Source organism: Talpa europaea, assembly GCF_964194135.1.
Source record: "Talpa europaea genome assembly, chromosome: 11".
In the NCBI taxonomy this organism is placed as follows: domain Eukaryota; kingdom Metazoa; phylum Chordata; class Mammalia; order Eulipotyphla; family Talpidae; genus Talpa; species Talpa europaea.
This window is the reverse complement of record NC_140078.1, coordinates 50,213,001-50,229,610: the sequence shown is the minus strand read 5'-3', so window position 1 is coordinate 50,229,610 and position 16,610 is coordinate 50,213,001. Positions and strand designations below refer to the sequence as shown.

The following is a 16,610-nucleotide window of genomic DNA, read 5'->3' as shown; positions in this document are numbered from 1 at the left end:
CTGCATCCTTGAGGCCTGGTCCCTGCCTTGTTGTTCCTCCTTCCCCCTCCTCCCAAGACTGGGGACTGGGCATGACAGGGTACCTTGAGATACAATCCCAGGACCAGGTGCATGCTGACTATGCATCAAATGTTTACTGAATGCTGAACTTGAGGACACTAGAATCTTGCACTTAGAAAATTTTTGTTCAGGGGAAATTTTGTATTATGAATTAGGTCAAACCTGCCTTGCAGTGTACAGTGAGATTAAATAAAACACATGAGTGAATTCTTGAACACTTTCTGAGTCCCACTTGAGCTTATTTCTATTCCTTGGTGCATGTTTCCTGATTTCCTAAATGGTTCAGCTCTTTCCCTAGAATATTTTGTATTGTGTTGTGGGCAAAGGGCCTGTTGGTGTATGTCGCCTTATTAACATTTGATCCCCAGGTAGAGGCCAGTGACCCATAGATGAAACACATTTATCATCGTAAATTTTGTAAACAGATACTCTGATGGGGAGATTAACTTCTGGTAATTTGTTTAAGAAATGCAGTCATTCAGAGCATAGTCACCACAAGTGAGCTGCTAAATTGAGCTTCAGTCTGATAAACCTGGCACATGGGCAGCTTGGCTAGGCCTAGAGGAGGGCTGCTGCACTAAGCAGATGCTCAATGGTCCAGATTTAGAGTTTGTTTAACCAAGGGTTGCATTTTACATTTTCATCTTCAAAAGGTATTTTATGTGTAAGATGGAAAATATTGTGAGAATATTGGGGATTGTTTCTGAGCCACTCCAGAAATCTCTTCAGTTAATGCAAGTAACTCTGTTCCATGTGAGAAGTCTGCTCTCTGCTAATGGTGCCTCAGAAGCCCTGGATTTCCTTCCTGACTCTGTGCCTGGGACTCCTGTCAGGTTCCTTTATTGGTAACCTCAGGGCCACAGTTTCTTCCCAAAAGACTTTGCACACATGGAATCCATGTTGCACCCCATGAAAGAACTCCATTCATAAAAAGAAAGTGTGACTTAACCTTATGCTCCTTTTGGGGGTTGAATCAGTCCTTTTATCTTTTGGGGACAAAGATTATGAATTTGGTAATGATGAACATGAGTGCTCAGTAAAAGTACTTGTTGACTGGAGAATGAGTGATTGCATGAGCTAAAACCACTTTCAACACTGTGTATAGATCTGGAGAATTTTCCAGTGAATTAAAGCATCCATGGTGGTTTACTGGAACCCCAATCCTGTGTGCCAAAATTTTCTTAATTATTTCTTGGCTTATTTTTTCAATCAGAACTTCCCCTTATATTTTCATGTTCAAGAGCGACTTCACTTCCAAAATCTTGGTACGCTTTTGTTCATTTGTGTTTCTGGAATTGTTGCAAACCCCCCTTACCATGTGTGCTGTCCCCCAGCTCCCAGCTGTGTACTTTCCAGTTCCCGACAGGTAGAGTGGGGTGTGCATCTGTGTGACATGTTCTCTGTTTTCCAGGCCAGCTGCCACTCCTGTTCCGCAGTGACTTGAGGTGGCGCGGTAGTTTTGTTAGAATGCATATCTTCACATAACGGTTTCAACTTTATGCTGGCATGCTTGTGTCAGCTAAATGTAAGCAGCCATAGGCAGGAGTTAGAGTCATTCTTTAAAAAAAACCTTAGTGTTATAGAATATTTCAAGTAAATGACAAGTAAAATGAAGTTACACATCATCCAATTTGATTATTAGTGGACTTTCCTTCTTAGATCAGTGTTTCTCTATCCCTGGTAAGATGTGATGAGGGATTGGGCATGGGAAGGAAGCAGGTATTTCAGGTCAAGGAGGGGACACTTTGGGGAGATGAGTTTTCCAGGCAAGGAGAGGTACTTGAGATTAAGGGGGATTGCTTTAGATCAAGGAGAGTGGTGCTTCAGGATAAGAAGGGGGTACTGCAAGTAAAGGAGGAGTGTGCCCCAGGGCAAGGACAGGATATTCCAGAGTGAGGAGGGCAAGGAGGGGGTTATTTGAGACAAGGAGAGAATACTCTAGGGCAAGGAGGAGAGTACTTCAGGTCATAGTGTGGCATCTCTCCAGGATGAAGATGGGATGCGGAGGAAGATCCTCTTGGCCCAGGTTAGGGGAGGAGTTAGGGGATCTCTGGGCTTTAACCTTGTGACAGGCTATCTTGGTTCTGGGGCAGGAAGACTTGCTCATTGTGGGTGTGCCAGTTCAGCATATTGGATGTGTGCAGATGGGTGGAGGGAAGGGACTGAGACTTTGCAGTCATCTACATAATGACAGCTGGTGAAGAAGAGACACATTTTTATAATATTGTAAAAAAAATTATCACAATAATCATTGACATTATTTTACTTGCTCAAAACACATCAGAGATGTGATAGAGCTTTATATAGATGGTTTTGGAGACCTTCATGACATCCTTTGGGTCATTAGCTCAATTTCTAGTTGGTGGAAAGCTCAGCTCACCAGTTTGCTTTGGAAATAGTATAGCCCCACACCATGCCAGAGAAGGGCAAGTGGAAGGCCTGAGCAGCATCTGATGTCCAGGCACAGGGATCTGCATGCCATCAGGTTCCCAGGAAGAATGAGCAACAGCTATGGTGGCAACACTGGCTGGTGTTTGCAGCTAAGATGTTTCATTGTGTTGTTTTATTTTATTTTTATTGAATCTCCTTATCCAGTACCAGTTTTAGTGGGCCATTGGAATAAAAGCCAGCTATTCCAAGGTCACAGACTTCGAAGAAGAAGGTAAACCAAGGATCAGCGGGGGAAATGCAGCTAGAGTGGGTGTATGGCTGGGAGAAATGTGGGGGTTCACTTGTCAGGGTTCGTTTTTTGAGGTGTGATCTTTCTTTGCCAGTTTTCCCCTGACGCTGCAGATCTAAGTGTGGGGCCCTACATGCTCTGCGGGGAGTCAGGCCTCATGGCCTTTGTGGGTTGCAGTCATGTACCTCTTCACCCTTGATGTGTGAGGTTGACTAGCTGACCAGGCACCTCACAAGGTTTGTAGTTTTGTGGTACTGTATTTTGTGGAGTCCAGTGTGCAACTGAATTTCGCACATGCAGAGGAGAAACTTTAGAAAGAGAACCTATAATAAATGTTGGAACAGGTATATTTTGTTGATTCTGTGAGTGTTGGTTTGAGCCAGGCCTGCGATGGTCCCAGCTGTTGTTGGGGCTGGATCACCCATCCGACAGGCAGAATTATGGAGAAAATGACAGAAATTGACTTCTCAACTTGTTGTAGGTCTCTAGCTGGAGTTTGAGTTTGACATTTCTCTGCTAAGCCTGCATGTAGGTGTCTGGTTTTCTGTGGTTTTGTGTTCCTTTGGGTTGATAGTGTCTGTGGGCAATGAGTGCCTTGTGACTGTGGCAGCTGTCTGCTCGTCTGTGCAGTTAAGGACTTGGAGGACTTTGTTCCAGTTACTAGAGGGAATCCCAGGCCTTCCCATGGGTTCTCAGGAGGATTCTTTACTCCTCCCACCCAATTCCCTCCTTTTGCTCTGTAGATTGACTTTGCTTATAGGATTGGCCTCCAGACACTGATGAGGCTGTGAGGCTGCCCAGGTGCTGATCAGCCCCTAAAGAGAGGAGGAAATGCTGCACTAGCATGTGGGTTACTACAGATGAGGAAAGAGGTATGATTTGGGCTCTGACTGTTGAGCTGTGTCCCTTGTTGATGCCACAGCCTGGGCACACCTTCCTGCCTCCTCAGAGGCCCCTGTGTGAAATAACCTTGCAGGCCTTAGAAGTATAGGAGTGATGCTGTGTTTGTGTCTTCTGGGAAGAACCTCCCCTTTCTATCCTCTTGTCACTCAATGAGATTACTGACCTTGAGAGCTGACACTTGATCTTGCCCAAAGTAGCACTGGGTGCAGTGGCACCCTGGCTGACTGGCCATAAAAAAGTGATGTCTGGCCTTTGTGTTCTTGGTCCTTGTCTCACCAGATTGGTAGTGACCAGCATCTGTTTGCATGGGGACTGTGGTAGTTGTCTGGCTACTCCTGATTGTTAGCCATAGGTACAACAAACACAAAGCATTTGTAAATAATGAACTCAAATCATTGCCATTTCTGCCTGCAGCCTGGAATTGTGTCGCCATTTAAACGAGTATTCCTAAAAGGTGAAAAGAGTAGAGATAAGAAAGCCCATGAGAAGGTGACAGAGAGGCGCCCCCTGCACACTGTGGTGTTGTCCCTGCCTGAGCGCGTCGAGCCCGACAGACTGCTGAGTGACTACATCGAGAAGGAGGTGAAGGTAAGTCTCCATGGGCCGCAGGATGAACCTGCCTGACACAGCAAAGGCCCCTCTGGAGGATCCAGCAGCTGCTGCTGTTTGTGAGACACGTCTCCGTGGATGCCGTACTCGAAGCTGCCACCATTGTCATGTCTGGTGATATGTCTGATAACTGGGTACACACACCCCAGATTTCTGTCTTCTGACTCCGTTTTTGGTTCTTTCTACACTAGTATGCCACTTCCTCTCTCTTGAAGCAGGCCACGTATTTTTGGTTCCTTGATTGAGACTCAGTGCTGTTTTGTGTGTCATTGTCACAGCCTAGGACGCAGGTCTCCTGAATCTTGTCAAAGCCTGTGTCCAAAACACTTGTGGATCAACATGATGTCATCCCCCCCAAAACACTACAGTGAAGATAAATGCATGAAAAAGTCAGAGAATGAGACATGACAACAGTGTTGAGCAAGGCCCATAAAGATAGAGAAGGAACTGGTGAAGATAGGGCAGTTGAATTAGTGATGCTGATGAACCTGAGTCTCCTCAGAGGATGTGGAGCCATCTGGCTGGGCCCCCAGTGATTGGGGCTGGGCACTGGGCCATGTGTTTACCTGGAACAAATTTCCGTTCTCTTCTGACAGTCAGATGATTGACTTTCCCAATCCCAAGGGAAGGTGGGAGGCCTTCCCCATAGAAACATGGAACTAGAGAGGTTTTGCATGTGGGACACCTGGCAGGAAGGAGAATGAATACAAATCTTGTGCACAGAATGATTAGATCTGCAGTCCCCTTTCTCTGCCAAGCTTTCAGAATGTCTGCAACTAGGCCTTTCCCAAAAGCATCCTTGGAGGTGCTTTTATGGGGAAACTGAGTAGCCTGCAGAGTGCCACCGGGATAGTGACCCTGGATGCCAGCTGGTTGTCAGTGACTTCGCCTCTGCACACAGCTTCAGTCACAGGCAGCTGAGGAGAGAAGAACACATATGAGGAGAGGAGGAAGACATTTAACCTGAAGATAGAGCTCAAGACAAACACAGAAGTAAACGTGAATGAATTAGCAACGCAATAGGAGAGTGGGAAGGGCATAATTTTTCAGAAAGATAAGAGGAAATGTTGTTAAATAACAGTATCTATGTTAAATTTTAAAAAGATGAGTATAGGAGCTTCCGGCATTAAAAGCATGTCAATTACATATCTTGAAAAAATCATTAAAGGGCCAGAAAGAAAAAGAAAAATACCGGATGGTCTTACTCATAGCAGGAATCTAGAAAACTTAAATAAGGGACCAGGAAAAAGAGTAACTATAACAAAGTAAAAATCAAAATCAACAAACAACTATGAACCAGAGACACTCTCTGGGGGGTTGGGGGCGGGAAGGGGAGGGATTGGGGTCAAAATAAGGGAGTCGCAATTATATGGGGAATATAAAAATAAAATTTATAATAAAAAAATCATTAAAGGGCTTGAAAGATAAAATCAAGAAAATCACGTAGAAAGAATAATCAAAGACAATCAGTAAACAAAAGATAAGAATGAGAAAAAAGAAATTATAGGATTAGTGTAGCAGGTTCATGTTTGACTCATGAGAAGACAGACTGTTGAATGGAATGAGAAGGAAATTATTGAGAGGGTAATACAAGCACATTTTGTAGAATTAACCAACGGACACACTCTCAGATTAAAAGGATCCCTTCATATGACCAGAAATGCAGGTTTCTGAAATGTGAGTTGCTGACCCCGCTCTGAGGAAGTTCGTGGAGGGTGTGCTGCATCTGAGCACAGGGACAAAGGGCAGAAAATGTGAATTCAGTGTCGAGTTCTGGTATAGTATGGAGGGGAGAGAATCCCCAGAGTGATGGGAATCCAAAAAATAGGCCTGAGAGCCCTGGGAAAGGGAAACAAATGATTTTATATGTTTGGGTAGAGGCTTTCAAAGAACTGAAAAATTAGAATAGTATGTAGGGAAAAAAACAAATGGAAGGAAGTGTGGGTCCATATTAAACCATGAAAAAGTAAAGGTTGGGAATTTCTGTTTCTAGAAAGATGAAGTAAATATACTCTTCTTTTTTCTCCCATTAAATGCTACTAAAAATCTTGGGCATCACAGATGCAACAGGCATTAAGAAGACTCTAAGAGGGCCTCCCTGGTGATGCAAGGGGATAAGCACAGCACTGTGAAGCTATCCGTAGCCTCTGTAGCACAAGTTCGATCCCCTGTCCAGGGAGCTACCCACATGGCGCAGCAGACCGCTCCTGTCTCGCCCACTGCTCCCCTTAGCAGTGTATTTCAGTCAGTCTGCCTGTTCTGCTCCCCCGTCTGTCTCTGGTGAATCCTCTCACCTCCCCCCCAACCTCTGGCTTGTACCCCAGTTCTTGTATGCATAAATAAATCTTTTTTTTCATGCATACAAGAACTGGGGTATAAGCCAGAGGTGGGGGTGTGTGTGAGAGGATTCACCAGAGAGTGGGGAGCCGAACAGGCAGATCCACTGAAATACACTGCTGAGGGGAGTAGTGGGCGAGACAGGAGAGGTCTGCTGTGCCATGTGGGTTGCTTCGTGGCCAGCTAGGGATTGAACTAGTGCTGTAGTGGCTGGCAGTACTTGGATAGCGCTGTCTTTAACCCCTGCACCAAGCACCCTGGGGCCCACAGAACTACCTACTGGTGATGTCCCTGAGTTTTCTTTTTGCTTCATATCTCCCAGAGTTGGAGCTGAAACTGGCAACCCAGTAGGTACAGACAAAAGCCTGCTCTCTCTGGTGAAGGACCAGGGAAAGGATGACCTACCAGGATGAAAATATTCAACAATAATTGCTTAGTTCCAGCCAAACTTTACAGAAAAAACTTCTGCCACCACCTCTGCTGCTGTCAGCAAGGCCGAGTGAGGTCCGGTGTCCACCCCTGAGTAGTGGAAGGGATTTTCCTTCCCAATGAGCCCTGGAAGGAACTGGGTGTCAGTGAAGACCATGCAGAACTAGAATGCCCACCATGCCCCACAGTAAAGAGGTGGCTGCAGAGGCCAGTGGAGAATAGAGCCCTCCATATCCACCTAGCAGCGGCAGGGTATGCTCCCCTTCCACCATGTGCTAGAGTGCTTTCTGACATGTCTGTCATTGGAATTCTGGAGGGAGGGGCTGAAAACTGTTAAAAAAAAAGGTCATGGCTGAAACTTTCTGATTTGACAAAAGACAAAGTTAGAGATTCAAGAAGCTTATCATACCACAGATATCTTAAACCCAAAGCAATTCACAGCAAGACCTGGCAGTGTGATGTGATTCTGACTCATGAATCACATGAATTCTGATTGATGATTCTGAAAAATAAAGTCTTGAAAGCATGGGTAGCGCAGCCTTTTGCAAATAAATATAAATTCTGTGGAGCAAACAGAAGGACAACAGATTTCTCAGCAGGAACCATGGACCGGAAGGAATGTCTTTCTTCAAGTGCTAAGAGACCCTGAAGAACCAAAGTTAGCCTATATTCTCAAACAACAGACTCACAAATGGAACAATTTGTGGAGAAGCACACACTATCACAGGTGACCCAGTATGAAATGGAAAATTTGAATAGTCTTGTAACTATTAAAGAAATTCAGTATCTAATTTGAAAATTCCTATAAAAAAATTGTCGGGATCCAGACGACTTCTGGAGAATTCTATCAGCTATTTAAAGAATTAACATCAGGGGCCTTCCTTGTGGTGCAAGGGGTTAAGATGCAGCATTATGAAGCTATCCCGTAGCCACTGCAGCATGAGTTTGATCCCTGGCCAGGGAGATGACCCACCCACATGATGCAGCAGACCTCTCCTGTCTTGCCCGCTGCTCCAGCAGTGTATTTCAGTCAGTCTGCCTGTTCTGTTCCCCACTCTGGTGAATCCTCTCACTCCCCATACCTCTGGCCTGTACCCCAGCTCTTGTGTGCATAAATAAATAAATCTCTTAAAAAAAAAAAAAACATCAATTCTGCACAATCTCCTCCAAGTAGTAGGAGAGGAACACTTTCTGACTCAGTTTATGAAGATAGTATTACTCTAATGCCAAAAGTAGAAAAACTACAAAACCAGAAATATGAAAAGAGATACAGAAATCCCCAACAAAATATTAGCTAATGTTATTTATCAATATCTAAAAAAATTATACATTTATGACCAACTGGCTGTATGCTAGGAATGTGGAATTGGTTCAATATTGCTAAGGAAGAAATATGATCAGATGGATCAATTGATGCAAAAAATGTATTTGACAAAATTTAACACCCATGCATGATAAAAACTCAGAAAAATGGGATATATATGCAAACAATAATTCTTTGGGCACCAGAATTTAAAATATAGTACCATTTATAGTTGCTTTAAAAAAAAATGAAGTACAGGTATAAATCTTACAAAATTTGCATGCAGAAAACTATACAAAGCTGATGAAAGAAATTGAAGATCTGAAAAGAGAAACAACCATGTTCATCCATTATAGAAAACAACCAAGTTAATATGTCAGTTGACCCAAAATTGACATACAGATTTGATACAATTCTTGGCAGAATTCCAGCAAGATTTTTTTGTTGCTAGAGCAAGGTTATTATAAAATTTATATGGAAAGGCAAAAAGCAGAAAAGCTGAAACATTTGAAAAAGAGTAAAGTGAGAGGAATGAATTTGTCTTTCTGATTTCAAGATGTGTTTTATAGCTACAGAAGGTATTGTGAAGTATTATTGGAGAGATCAGTGGCATAAAGACAAACCCACACAAACTTATTTTTGACAAAGGGAAGAAAGCAATTCAGTGGAGAAAGAACACCTCAGCCATTGGGCACCCAGCGAGAAAAAAAATGAACCTTGCTATAAATGTCATACCTGATGCAAAAATTAACTCAATATGGATCATGAACTTAAGGAAAAATGTGAAACAGTGACACTTGTAGGGAAAAAAAAAACCAGAAAATCTTCATGACACAGGGCTTGGCACAGTTCTTAGACTTCACATGATAAACAGGGAAAGTTGATAACAGAACTTCATAACATTTAAAACTTTTGCCCTGCAGAAAACCCTCTTAGGGATGAAAGGAGAAAGTATAGATCTTGTAGACTGGGAGATATGGGCAAACCGCATATCTGCTAAAGATCTCTTATCTAGAGTATATAAAGAACCCTCCCTACACAATAGAGAGAAAGCAAGCTGTTCAATTAGAACTTGGGCAAAAGACATGAACAGAAATTTCACTGAGGAGGATAAGCAGATGGCAAATAAGCACAGGGTAAGATGTTCAACATCTCTGGCCATTAGGGAAATGCAAATTTAAACCATGATAAGATATCTACACCCCTCTTAGAATGGCTGCAGTAAAAAATTAATGACAATACCAAATGCGGTGAGGATGTAGAGGCTCTCTTGTTCATGACTGGTGAGACTGTAAGGTGGTACAGCCACTCTATAAAGTAATTTGGCAATTTCTTTAAAAATTAAGCAACACCATATGACTGTCAGTTGTACTCCTGGGCATTTATTCCAGAGAAATGAAAATTTGTGTTGACAAAAATAACTGTACAAAGTTTATAATAGCCCAAACCTAGAAACAACCCAGTGGGTAAATGATTAAACAAAATGAGGTACATGGCTATCATGGAACACTACTCAGTGGCAAAAAAAGGAATGAATCATTGAGTGGTTCAGCAGCCTGCTGGGCTCTCCAGAGGATCATGGTGATGCCAAAAGGTTACAAAGTGTTTGGTTCTCTTTGTAAATCATCCTTAGAATGAAAAACAGATTGGTGTTCACAAGAGATTAAGTCAGACACTGGGTCGGCAGGAAGTGGGTGTGCCTGTAACAGAAATGGGAGGGATCCTTGAGGGGATAGGATGGTCTTTGACTTGACCTGGGAGCAGACTACTGGTTGTAAGGGTTCAATTGCGCTGGATCTCTGTTATTTCTTACAATGTCATGTGAGTTTACAGTCATCCTAAAATAAAAAGTTTAATTTTTTTTTTCAAACAGCCAGACACATAAAAGGTTTTATTAATCCTTGCATGAAAAATCTGCATAATCACCACAGATACAGATAAAGTCACTGCAGAATCTTTACTCCTTCTTTTTGCCAGCGCCAACATTGGCCTTTGCAGTCCCCCTGACTTTCTTCATTCTGTTCTTGCGTTCCTTTCGCTGTTTTCTTGAGGTCTTTTTCTTCTCATAAAGGCCATGTCTTGCAAGTCTGTGTTTGGGTTCATTCTTCTTTGCATAATCCAAGGAATCATAAATCATGCCAAAGCCAGTTGTTTTGCCACCTCCAAAATGGGTTCTGAATCCAAATACAAAGATGACATCAGGGGTGGTCTTGTACATTTTCGCTAGTTTTTCCCGAATTTCTGTCTTAGGTACTGTTGCCTTTCCGGGGTGAAGGACGTCAATGACCATTTGTTTTCGCTGAAGCATTCGGTTGGTCATGAATTTCCTAGTCCGGATAGTCACTGTGTCATTCATGATGGCGGTGGATCTTCAGGCAGCCAGGAGGAAAAGAAAAATAAAAAGTTTAATTAACGATTAAGTCATAAATCACCTAAATTGCGAAAAGAAAGGCAGAGAATGTGGGAGTAGGGATATGAATTAAATCTTTGTCTGCCTTATTTGGAAGTCAACAAACAGCGGCTTCAAATGACAAATCAAGAAGTAGCAGTGTAAAGTCTAAACCCACTATTTAGAAAAGTGGCCCAAATACCAGAAGAAACCACTAGAAGACTCCAGAGTGGTGCCTCTGGGAAGCAGGTTATAGGACTGTCCCAATAGGGTTGGGACTGGAGATTGTCATTTTTTGTTATATGCTTTTGGGAAGCTATTTGCCTTTTTAAACTGTGTACACGTATCACTTCAATAAAATAAAAGTGATAGCAAAATTTACTAGTGATGAGGAAATAGTTACTTCCTCATACTCCAGTGTGGTTCTTTAGGACAGGTATTTGGTATTTATTAATAGAATGAATGCTAACAAAATAAAGTTAAGAGGAACTTAATAGTAGTTTCTGTTTTTGAATGCTTGCCAATATAGATAGCTTCTCTATTTAACACTAATTACATTTTCCATTTCATCTTTACCAATCCTTTGTAAAACACAAGCACTATATTTCATCATAGACTGACATTTGCCCTGCAGTACCTAGTGCAGTGCAGGCTCTTAATTCTGGCCGGCAGTTGTAATTAATCACATCTGTGACACCAACCTCTGGCTGCTTCTTGGCTAACTTTGTTATTTCTTATTTCTTATATTGTTTTTGATTGACTATCTCTTATGTACTTGGTACAAAATTCAAATAGTATAGAGAAGTTCTTGGTGAAAAGTAGTTATCAGTTCCCTCTCTGGAGAAGGAATCATTGACACCATTTTTTTGTGTCTCTGCATGGGCAGTCTGTTCACATTCGAGTACACTTGCATTTGTTCAAAGATGATTACATAGTGCAAACTTCAAACCTTGTTGTTGACATGCAGTAGTACATCTTGATATAGTTCAAGTGTCCACATTAGGACACACAAATTTACCCCATACTATTCTGTGTTGCAGCCATACCATATTTTTCTTAACCAGTGATCTTTTGCAACATATTTGTCTCCAGCTGTTACCAGAAGTTGAATTTCTAGGTGTCAGGCTAAGTTACTTTTAATTTGACAGATATTTCTAGATCACTATGTTGGTGTGAAACCATTGGCATGCCATTGGCAGTGTGAGGGTACCTATTTCTCTACACACTTAGGGAAAACACAGTGTATATTCAAACTTTTTATCTTTGCCAATTTGGTGATTGTAAAATAACCCATCATTGTAGTTTGTGCTTATGGGTGAGGTTGACTGTCTTGTCCAGTGGTCGGTCCAGTGGTCAAGTGTCAGATCTCTTTTAAGTGTCTTTCTACAATCCTTTTTCTGTTGGGTGCTTGTGGTTTTCTTATACATTTTCTGTAGCTCTCAATGTGTTGGTAGGTTCACCTTTTGCTGTATTTAGTTTGTTTTCCCAGTTGGTCACTTGTCTTTTTTCATAGGCTGGTTCTCTAGAAACAGAGCCTGAAGCTAGAGAATGTTAGATGGTTTATTTACTCAGGGCATGCTCTCAGGAGAAGGGGGGTGAGGGAAATGGGAAAGTACAGAAGAAAGAGATATGCTGGAGCTGAAGTTAATTTTTGCCCCTCTGACCCTGGGCTCTAAGGCAGGTGGCTCAGTGGACCTCTTCTGTCATTGAGGAGGATTGAGCGGGGGAGGGCAGCAGGAACTCCCTGGGCTGGGTGACAGCATTTCCCTGGGGGCAGTGCTCACAAGCAAGGAAGCTGTTGTTAGCCATCACTTGGAATGGGTGGGGGCTGGGTGCACCGGCCAGGAAGAGATTAGGGCAGCCCCCATATCAGGCATTGCAGCACCTCTGGTGCTTTTCCAATCCAGTTGTTTCTCAAATTAAGTTCACTCCTTCCAGACACAGCTTCAGTGGTTCCCAAGGGCATAGCCAGTATTTACTGTCCCTCCTTTACTGCTCCTTCTACATTCCTTGCTCCTGGCTGCTGACTCTGCAGGCCTTGGGTTCTGAGCCCATTGTCATCCTGCCCCACCAGGTACTGATTGCTATGTCTACCCACGTATGGGCAGGAATGTTGGGGTCATATAAGGAAGCACCCACTGGCTGCATGGGTGCCTTTCTATCTGCCTGCTTTATATTTGAAGTCCTTTCCAAAGCAAGACCCTGGGAACCTCCCAAGTTCAGGTACATCCTGAGCTTGGTCCACTGCCTTTTGTGTACATTTGGGTTTTCATTCACCAGCATTAAATCCCAGGATATAAGAGATAACAAGTAGGACTCTCCCTCCACGGCATTAAGTCCTTTTGTTTGTTTCAGAGGCAGTAGCAAGGCTAATGTGGAAAACAGGCAGGAACTTATTCTTCGAACTAGTGTGATGAGAAGTGCCTGCATGAACATCACTGTCATTCCCCTGACACTTTCCCTCCAGTTTAAGATAAAGCAGAAAGTAATCATCTCTGAAGATATGGATAACAATTCAAAAACAAACAACACAATACTTGCTTCCAGTACCTGGTGCTTTCAGATATTCTGGGTTTAGTTGAGCTGCTGAATGGGCTGTCAATAACCGCATGGGTCAATCTTGAGAAAGCCCATTCTTCTTGGTAGCATGAAGGGCCAGTGAGAGCTGAAAAGGGCACAAAAGCGCAGAGATCATCTAGAGACATTTCCCTGGGAAGGCAGTTTCATGAATGAAGTTTTCCAAGCAAATGACATTGTTCCCCAAGTGCTCCTCGATCACTGTTATCTGTCGGAGGGAAAGTCCTATTCTTTTTTTTTTTTTTTAAAGATTTATTTATTTATGCATATAAGCACTGGGGTACAGGCCAGAGGTGTGGGGGGTGAGGGAATCCACCAGAGAGAGTGGGGAACAGAACAGGCAGACTGACTGAAATACACTGCTGAGGGGAGCAGTGGTGAGACAGGAGAGGTCTGCTGCACCATGTGGGTAGCTCCCTGGCTGGCCGGGGGATCGAACTTATGCTGCATAGGCTGCGGACAGCTTCGTAGTGCTGTGCTTAACCCCTTGCGCCACCAGGGAGGCCTGGGAAAGTCCTATTTTTTTTTTTTTAAAGATTTATTTATTTATTTATACAAGCACTGGGTACAGTCAGAAGCGCTGGAGGGTGAGAGAATTCACCAGAGCCAGAGTGGGGAGCAGAGCAGGCAGACCAACAAAATACACTGCTGAGGGGAGCAGCGGATGGCAGGAGAGGTCTGTCATGCCATGTGGGACACTTGCAGGCGGCCGGAGATTGAACCGGCGCTGCAGAGGCTGCGTGCAGCTTCACAGCCCAGCGCTCAACTGCTGCGCCACCGGGGAGGCCCCGAAAGTCCTATTCTTGACCTTGCTTTGTCCACATTTCAAGATGAGTTCCAGGATAGACTTCAGATTTGCAAGTCCCCATGTCACAAAGTTTCCATTGTAGGAAGCATTTCTGTGGTTTGAGGGGTCACTTTGACAAAGATACCACTCAAAGTTTTTCTCAGGTGAAGTCTTGTGATAGCCCTCTGCACCAGTAAACTCACCCCATTGATCTTTTGTGTGCATGCAACAAAGGCCAAGGAGATTCCACCTGGTACTTTTTTTTTTTTTTTTTTTTTTTGGTAAAGATTTATTTATGTATACAAGAACTGGGGTACAGGCCAAAGGTGTGGGGGTGAGAGAATTCGCCAGAGACCGAGTGGGAAATGGAACAGGTAGATCGACTGAAATACACTGCTGAGGGGAGCAGCAGGCAAGACAGGAGAGGTTTGCTGCACCATGTGGGTCAGTTCCCTGGCCAGGGATCGAATCATGCTGCAGTGACTGGCGATAGCTTCATATTCCGAGACTTATCCCTTGCGTCACTGGGGAGGCCCCCACCTGGTGCTTCTATGCCATGAGGTTTTATGTCTAGTTATCTGAGGCATATGTGGTCATGTTGCTGCCACTGTGAATCTGTGTAGGACACATTTTAGCCCTTTAAACCTGAGCTCTTTTCCATTCCTCTGCTCCTTTTCCAGAAGTGTCTGCTTTGCCTGGGTAGCTTTTGAGGGCCTGATAAGCCTGCCCCTTCTTTTCAGGACATATTCTGGAACCGAAGGCGTCTTTTTTCTTGGTTCTTGCGTGCCAACTTTCCAATGCTTCAGCTGCTGCTCATGCACAGTGTTAATCCCAAAGGTAGTTTTGAGTTCAGATCTTCATTGTGTCCCTTGATAGAAGCATTCTTCCCTCTAGCAGCAGGCTCAAAACCCCCAGAGCCTACAGGTGTGGGGACAGGAAGCTTATGCCCCCCAAGCGGGTCTCTTAGATTGATGCTGATGGGAGATACTCCTGCTTCCACACCTTGGACTCCAGGCCCATATGTTGTGCTGAGTTGGCGAATGGGGGGTAGTAACTGTTGGTTTATGATGTGTCCTGTATTCTAAAGAGATGTGGCATCTTCTCAGGGTGTCCTCTCCAGAGTGCCAGTTCCGGATAGTGTAGGACTCTACATCATCCCTGAAGGATCATTGGAGCCCCTGCTGCTGTCAGCTGCTGTCCTCCTTGATCCAAGTGATGTTATGTACTGACCATGTCCCATCAGACATGCTGGGCCTTGGGGGGTGTGGTTGGGGTTGACTGAGACACAGGAGGAAGGAGAGGCAAATCTATACCTAGATCTCATGTCAGTCCCTGCCAGGAAAAAGCACTTGCCATTGCAGTGCCATCACACCTCCAGAGTCTGGCTGGCCTTCTCAAGGTAATGTGCCTTATCAGGGCCTCGGATCTGCCACCTTGAGAGGGGCTACAGTGCACCAGCGTATTGACAAATATGTGAGCCAAGCTTGGGCTTCCCACCCTCTTTCAGCTCCCATAGGGATGAGCCAAGGGCAGGGATCCAGGCCTCTGTGCTGGGCTTCTGGCACTAGGCCTCCTGTCACCACAGCTGGCATATTTAACATGATCTTGAAGTATGCTTGTCCATTCCATGTGGATATCAGTGATTCCTGATTGGTCTGGAAGAGTGCCCTTGTGACATCAATAGTTGCAAGCCCTGAAACCAAAACTGCTTATCCACCCTTCCAAAGATTCTGTTCGTTCGCTTTGTGGCAGACCTTGGTCATCAAACATAACCTACCCACTAGGGCATGGGCTAGACTGAGGACTGGATGCCCTGGGAGGACAGCATTTACCTCTGCTTTTTCCTGTGGACATGATACCAATCTTGCTTTAGGCCCATGGCCAGAAACAGGAGGCTGGCACTGTTTCAGGGGCTTCCCACAGCCTTTTCTACTTGTAGCTCCTATTATGGAGGTCACAGAACCAGTGTGAGGATTCTGCAGGCTGCTGAGTATATCTGCTCCTATTATACATTCACGAAGTGGGCAAGTGACCACCAGTTGAGTCTGGACCAAGGGACACACTCTGAGGCACATCTGCCTGGATTCCATTTATTGCCGACACCTGCATCTCCCCACCCTAACAGGACCCTTCTGGCAGTCTGGACCCCTGAGTATCAGCATCATCTAGATGTTCTGTTCCCAAATATCTAAGAGATTCTGCTCTCCAAGTAAATGACAGTTCCTCTGGAGTAACTGGGAGAATCATTGCGGTGTGTACTTCCCTCAGTGTCAACAGATTCATCCTCATGGGACTTTGCCTCTCCATCAGCCAGTGTTTCTGGGTCTGGAAACCAGGTCAGGGATTGATATTTTTCATTGGAGCAGCACACTCAGTTTTGATATTCTAGTTTGTGTACATTCAGCAAATCCTTTGTTGGCACCTCATGTGTACCTTGTTGCCACCCACCCCCTTGTTCCTAGGAGCTGCACGGTTGTAAGAGCTGTCTCTATAGGCCCCTACATACCAGGTCTTCCAGCTGCCATTTTGACCATTT

At 44.1% G+C, this 16,610-nt stretch overlaps 2 protein-coding genes across 4 annotated transcripts in view; one reads left to right on the top strand and one right to left on the bottom strand.

Annotated features, from left to right (window-relative positions):
• Positions 1-16,610, top strand: part of CCM2 (CCM2 scaffold protein) — a gene marked incomplete at its 5' end in the record, with an annotated part of 58,446 nt that overhangs the window by 22,941 nt on the left and 18,895 nt on the right. For 2 of the 3 annotated variants that reach the window (XM_084246713.1, XM_084246711.1), the window contains one exon: positions 4,058-4,231. The exons of the other annotated variant lie outside the window; for it this stretch is intronic. In XM_084246713.1, coding sequence (XP_084102839.1) covers positions 4,058-4,231 — 174 coding nt within the window. The remainder of the gene's footprint in view (positions 1-4,057; positions 4,232-16,610) is intronic. 3 annotated transcript variants of the gene reach the window in all.
• On the bottom strand, positions 10,249-10,689 carry LOC311179821 (small ribosomal subunit protein eS24-like). Its single transcript, XM_084247339.1, has one exon. The coding sequence runs from the start codon at positions 10,675-10,677 to the stop codon at positions 10,279-10,281; it is 399 nt and encodes a 132-aa protein (XP_084103465.1). The 5' UTR covers positions 10,678-10,689; the 3' UTR covers positions 10,249-10,278.